The sequence below is a fragment of the Lactuca saligna genome, chromosome 9, assembly GCF_052625555.1.
Source record: "Lactuca saligna cultivar CGN05327 chromosome 9, ASM5262555v1, whole genome shotgun sequence".
NCBI classification, from domain to species: Eukaryota; Viridiplantae; Streptophyta; class Magnoliopsida; order Asterales; family Asteraceae; genus Lactuca; species Lactuca saligna.
In genome coordinates this window covers 183,434,561-183,441,763 of record NC_136425.1, presented here as the reverse complement: position 1 = coordinate 183,441,763, position 7,203 = coordinate 183,434,561, and the positions used below count along the sequence as shown (strand labels likewise).

General features: G+C 29.7%; 1 protein-coding gene across 1 annotated transcript; it reads right to left on the bottom strand.

Annotated features, from left to right (window-relative positions):
• Positions 1-645: 645 nt before the first annotated feature.
• On the bottom strand, positions 646-6,160 carry LOC145017019 (putative sphingolipid transporter spinster homolog 2). The gene is made up of 11 exons (XM_078975133.1): positions 6,001-6,160; positions 5,785-5,924; positions 4,374-4,476; positions 4,217-4,280; positions 4,045-4,136; positions 3,886-3,962; positions 3,627-3,740; positions 1,863-1,982; positions 1,022-1,150; positions 871-949; positions 646-790 (listed from the first exon to the last, which is right to left on the bottom strand). Exons 1-11 carry the CDS (start codon positions 6,158-6,160, stop codon positions 678-680), a joined length of 1,191 nt encoding a protein of 396 aa, XP_078831259.1. The 3' UTR covers positions 646-677.
• Positions 6,161-7,203: the final 1,043 nt, after the last annotated feature.

Genomic DNA, 7,203 nt, shown 5'->3' with positions numbered 1-7,203 from the left:
TTTTGTTTATTAGAAGAGGTAGATTATTAAAATATATAAATAAGTATTAGATTTAAAATAAATGAAATAAAAAGAGAAAATAAATACGCCAAGATTATTACAGTCATTTGAATATTCAGAGACACTAAATATTCAACGAAACCAGCTTAAAACGACCACCGATCTAAAAAAAATTGAAATTTAGACCAAAATTGAAAAAAATGAAAAAATAAAAATAAAAAATACATATCATAGAGACCATGATGTAGTCTTGTCATTTCATATGTATATTAAGATTTAGAAAATCTCACAAATGATAATTAACATTTCTCTTTAATGGACGTTATATATAATGACTATTTGCATGCCAATTTTTGTCGAAAAGATCACTAATACAAAAAGAGTTCCAAAAAAAACCGTTTAAAAGGAATATTTTAAACCCAAAAACAAATCATTCATGATATTTGTCTAAATATAATCCCGTTTTAAGATTTGTTGATGAAAGTAGCCGCATTTTATTAGAGCTATAAATATTAATCAATCTTTTAAATATCTTAAATACATATTTCCTTAGTCTATGACCAAGTAGCTTTTCATCTTTATTGGTATAAAAAACAGAGAAAAAACTATAGATATTTTATATATCCGGTATTAGTATACCACGTGTCAACTCCATTAATCTTTTCATCTTTCCTTTTTCATAATAAAGCAGAAGTAATATCTCCATTAGCCACCTCAGATTCAAGCAAATGTGACATATCTGGCTGCTCGCTATCTTCTTCATATCTATAGACACTATGAAGAAAGATACCTGTAAAAAACAAACATACCACATCAAAAGAAAAAGTCGATCTTCATTTCATTTGTACAAAAAGATGAAAATGCGCTTACCTATAAACCATATTCCGGCTGCCAAAAACAATATTGACGTTAAGATCAAAATAGATGTCCTCCAGTTATCAACTTTGTCCTGTGTCACACATAAAATAATCGTTGATAAATTCAAAATGAAGAATAATAAATAAATAGGTAATTTTCAAACCTGTAGGATTCCGACAAGTGGCGAGGAGGGCACGTCACCAAAGATGTGAATTGACACAGTAGATATTGCCATTGCTAATGGTCGTAAACTTGGTTTAACAGAATTGAGACACACAAGATTCACCGGACCCTGTTATTATTTTTTATTTATTTGTGTTTTTATCAGAATCTAAAGAATATTACTGTGATACATGCATGATACATGATAATATTCAAATGGCTAAACGCAAGAAATTGCAATTTATTTTTTTTATTACAACATTGTACTTTTAACTTTTTCTTCTTAAAGCATTGTATTTTGAAAAATCCACCTAATCAATGGATTGTGTTTTCAATATCTTTTTTTCATAATAGAACATTATACTTTGATAAAGAACCTTCCAATCTCCTCGATTCTTTGAATGTTAGTTCTAGTATTAGGAGCCATGTTGATTGCTTTGATATCACTTTGCTATGATCTCCGTAAATCAACAAGTGTAATCACGAATTGAATTGAAAAAACAAGAACATATTGATATTCAAATGTTTGTTAATGATTGAAAGTAAGAACATATTACTAAATTACTTAATAACCCTTTAACCCAGGAGCTTATTCTTTAGGCATCTTTCTTGTTTTACCCCTTCATTTATAAGTGAACTGCAACGGTGGCTTAAAAATATAGCAATAAAATTTGTTTTTTTTCCATGGATGATCTTACTATAAATAGTTGTTTTTCAAAGTACAATGTAGCAAAAGGAAGAAATGAAAATGGGATGCTATAAGAAATAAATCAATGAAAGTACATTATTATTACTTGCATTGAACACTAATTCAAATACGTAACAAGTTAATTTCAATTTACCTGACTGGCATCAACAAGAATCTCCCCAATTAAAATGAGAACCAAGAAAACGTATATGTTGCTGAAACAAAAGGCACTAAAGCAAAATATTGCTCCAAAAAATACTGCTATGGAAAGTAACTGCAAAAGGTATATATATATATATATATATATATATATATATATATATATATATATATATATATATATATATATACATCAATCAACCAATATAAACCACAAATTTTCCTTGGTATGTTTCTTGGGTGGGACAAAATTTTCTGTCTTAGTCTCAAAACAAGGACAACATGTTTTGTTATGACATGTTATGTACTTGAAATATTATTAAGAGTAAATTACACGAATCATCCCTCATGCATGTGCTAAATGACATGTTTAGCCCATATTTTCAAAAATTAACTTGGACCGTCCCTAATATGTTTAAAAGTTGTGTGCTTCATCCTTAATATCGTTAGTCGTTTGTTTTTCCAATAAGTGACCGAAACGCCTAAGGCATTTTAATCTTTTAACTTTAAAAGAAAGACAATAAAAAAAATAAAAAAATAACCCTAACTCTATTGAGTCTCTCATCTCCCACGTTAGACCACATGGTATGTATGAGAAACATCTTTCATTTTTTGAGTGTCACTTCACCTTTCACTTAGTCTCCTTTCACTAAAAGCTCACTCTCTTTTCCCTCACCAACAAAGATAGGAAATTATCACTTTTCACTACCTTTCACTTTTATTTTTATTTTTAAATAAAAATAATTGATTTTTAAGATTTATATTTAAAAAAGTAAATATAATTTTTTTAAATGATTAATAAACACAAAAATTAATTAAAATAAAAATACTTCATCAATTAAAATAAAAAATACATAAAAACAAAGTAAGAATAAGAAAAACCTAGAAAACAACCGAGATTTAAGAAAACATAACCTAGATTCAAATATATATATATATATATATATATATATATATATATATATATATATATATATATATGTGGGGAAAAAATTTCATAATCTTTTTTTTCTTCTTCAAAACTAGCTTGAAGGTCGGTCCCAAAAGATGATCGGTGTCTTCGGTTTTTTCACCCCACCACTATGTTAATGATGGATTCAGATTCCATGGGTTTCAACAATAGAAAATCAAACCCACTTTTTCTTCTTGGTTTTAGTCTAAAAGTTTTAATGGTGGAATATAGGTTTTAGTTTCAATTTGTGTGGACTTCAAAAATCAAAACCTAATCGAGTTTTTCTTTACGAACATGTGTTCTTTTATCTTTCTTCCAGTGATTTATGGTTATTGGTCTTTATTAGGGCTTTGATATCACTTGATTTCTTGTATGTATTAATCAAATCTGGAAAATTTCTTATTTTCTTACTATAGATTTATGAAATGGAGGGAATGTTAGAAATGAAAATGAAATAAAATCTTACTTTCTTCAAAAACAAGAACTTCAAAAAATGAAAATTGAACGAGTTGGGGTTTGTAACAAGATTTGGTTCCTTGGTTGTGGGGGTGGCGTGTTATGGTTTAAATTAGTTTTTATTTTTTTTTTTAAATAATTTTTCTGTAAAAATAAGGGTAAATATGTCAATTTACCATGGTTTAACAACAAAAACTTAACATCATTAACAACATAACCAAATGTACAGCTTTTAAACATACTGGATGGTCCAAGTTAATTTTTGAAAACAATATTGAACGTGCATTTTGACACCTGCATGAGGGACGATTCATGTAATTTACTCTATTATTAATAAATATAAATATGTACCTTAAAAGCATTGGGGATTGTCGAATTTATGCGATCCAAAATAAGACTTCCTCCTATTGTCCCCACAGTTCCACCAACAATTACGATTCCTCCAAATAATAAATCAATATTGTCCTGTAAAATATGAAAAATCCAAATGTGGGAAGCCAATATATATATATATATATATATATATATATATATATATATATATATATATATATATATATATATATATTTCTTGCATACTAATTTTGGTTTCTATATAAAATATTGTTACCACTTGATATATGTTATAACCAACTTTTAGGCCCCAATATGAATATACACCAAAGACGAAATTATACACTATGTAACCTAAAAATCCATTAAAAATTAGAAAAAATCAACAAATAATAAATTAAGTGAACAATAGTTGAGATTGAAGAATATCAATCACCTAGAACATTTACAACATATACTTTTTCACTCAAAAGAGCCTTCATATCTTGCCCAAATCTTGATAACTGATTTAATGTATATGAAACATAGCTGAAAAAAATTCCGGTGTAAATAATATAAAAATGGGTTTTTTAGATGAAACTTTTATACAATATTGTTGTGTGAAAGACCTGTAATCTTTCTTTGAGAACTCTTCATTTAAGAACCATGGGATGATTTTTGCATTTGACATGCCTACATGAACATGGAACTTGTTAAAGTATATTGAAAAAAGGCGTTATCTTAATGTTAATAAAATACTAATTTAATAGAAATTGTTAAATGTACCTTTCATTTGCAAAGGTTTCATTACAAAACCCAAAATAGCAAATGGAAGCATTAGAATTGCTTCGCCAAAAAATGCATAGCGCCAACCTAAACCAGTTCCAACCTATAAATCAAAAACAGAACCGAATACGTTATGACATTCATTGGAATGAGACTGATGTGAATGGAAAAAAAATAGTCTTATGTCCCAACCAAAAAGATTTGACAAGATGGGACACATCTCGTGTTTGTAAAAAATATTTTTATGAAAGACTTGAACCTTATATATATATATATATATATATATATGTGTGTGTGTGTGTGTGTGTGTGTGTGCATTTTCTAGATTCATGACCCACTTCTTGTGGGACTTCTTGTGGGGGATGGATTTATAAGAATCCTAAAAACATGATTGAAGTCTAATGTTAAAATGAATAAAGACAAGTTTATCCGCTCTCTTGACATTTAAACGATTTCACTGGACACTATGAATATAGAAGTATGTACTCCAATTTCTCTGTGCTGAAGAGCTATTAATCAGTTGGTAGAGTACTTTATTGCTACTTCTTCCAATTTTGAAGTCTCCGATCCATATGTAGCCCACCAATCAACTTCATCCATTGTCACGACATCGGCTTGCGTTGTGGCTTTAGAGTAGATTCCTTTTTCATATCAAATGTTGCAAATTATTCTCGTAACATCCTTTCTTCTTTAATTTCTGCAATCCTATGAAACACTTCCATAAGACCGACTACAATCTTTATGTTTTGGTTAGGAGTTTTTCTTTCCATGTCACCGGGTGCCAACTTCTCTAGATAATAATTATCATAAAATTTAGGACTTAAAGCAATCCCCACACAATAAAGTGGGATTGGCATCTTTTCCATCTAGCCACAACAATATTTCCAACTTGAGGGTAATAACTTGAATATTTATTTCCAACATATTATCTTTTAGTTCACCTAGCATGTTGTCCATTCTTTTATGTTGTCCATTCTTTCATACATTTCTCCCATTTTGGGACCTTCACCATCACAAAACTTAATTAGCAAAATATGGGGGTTTTGTAATAGCCAAAATATTCTCACCATCTTCTGAAAACTCGTAATCCTTAATTGTATCAGTGACCTTCGCCCAACTATTCGAATGTTTTCGTTCCCATTTTTTACCCATTCCCACCAAGAATTGAGGATGATAGTCATGGAAAGGGCCTTCCTATAATTCAATAACATGTCTTCGCAACCTTCAATAACTCCAATATTGAGTTTTCTCTAAAAAAAATGTAAGCCATGGGTGTGGTTAAGAAAATACTTGACAATTTCCTTACCTTACTTATATGTTGAGGTTAGCTAATAAAATTTGATAGCCAAGTCTTTAAAAGATCATATTTACAGTGTGCACACAAAAAGGAACCAAAAAGATATATGTATACCTTCTCGATTTCCCACCCAACCGTTTTGCAATTAGTTGTGTTGTCTGTTACAACGTGTAACGCATTGCTTGGTCCAATGCTATTAGTGGCTCCAAGAAGAAACTTAGAAATTGCAACCCTTTTTTTCACCCCGTAGAAGTCTTCCGAGTACATAAACATTGCACCATGCAAATTAAGCACAAGAAAATTGATAGAGGGCTATGTGTAACATTAAACCACCAATTTGATACGATTGAGACTCCTTGTGTGTATCATGTGTCTTTAACCGGAGCTCTTTCTCAACATCTTTAACACATTCATCAGATAATAAGGTTCTCGCTTTTACACATGATGGGGGTTTGTATCCATCTGGTGTATTCTTGATGGCACTAACCATTTCTAGAAATTGCGAGTTAGGTGACACATTAAAAAGGAATTCCATTAGCACACAATCCTCGAATCATCATCAAGTCCACCGCGTTTCTCTCTAATATGCCAAAAGATTCTTCTATGTGTTTCCTAAAGAATAAATTTTTTAGAGAGTACTAAATTCTTCAAACACTTTGAGAGAGCAAAATTTCCTGCTTCTTTTACATTCTTCAAAAGTCTTTCATGCCTTTCTTGATCTCTAACCATGGTTAAACATCTTCTAATGTCAAAAAGTGCACAATTTTGGTGTAAGAGCTTGTAAACTTCCCTTTAGAGTGATTACAAACGATGCAGTTATCGCGGTCAAAATTCAAATAACGATTACCGGCTACTATTTGAAATCGTGGTGATCAATGTCATCAAAATCACAATCTTGATCGTAAGAAAGTAAAATACTAGGTATGAAAAATGACCCATGTCGCATACAAATCGTATTTAGGGTAGGATCGCAGGTATGATCGTAGGATCGGGATTCGATCCGATCCTACCTTCCCTTGACTTTTTTTATGCAAATGAAAAAATGGATTTACAACTTTATATCTTTTATCCTTTACCAATTTATCGTTTATCATTTTGTGTTGTAAGTTGTAACTAAAGTTTTGAAGTTTTTATAGTTTTTGAACAGAAAACTAAATGTTTGAAAATAATTAGTTAAAATTATGTTTTATTTTGTAGGGTCTTAGGATCCCAATCCTAATCTTTCAAACCCAAAAACGATAGTACCTAAGATCCTGATTTTGACAACTTTAGCGGTGCAGTTGTATATCGCTTTTTTATGTATAATTTATATTATATATTTATATATTAGAGTACTAATACTAATTATATTATATAGAACCAATATCATTAAAAGTCATAAAAATAACAATAAAACATAAAGCATAAATACATAATATTCTAATATAGTAATACGGAAATTAGTCTAATATATAGTAATATGGAAATTAGTCATGCATTCTAATTAAAAGAGGAGAATTTGTGTGCTTTCTAATTAGGTTTGCATTTTGATAT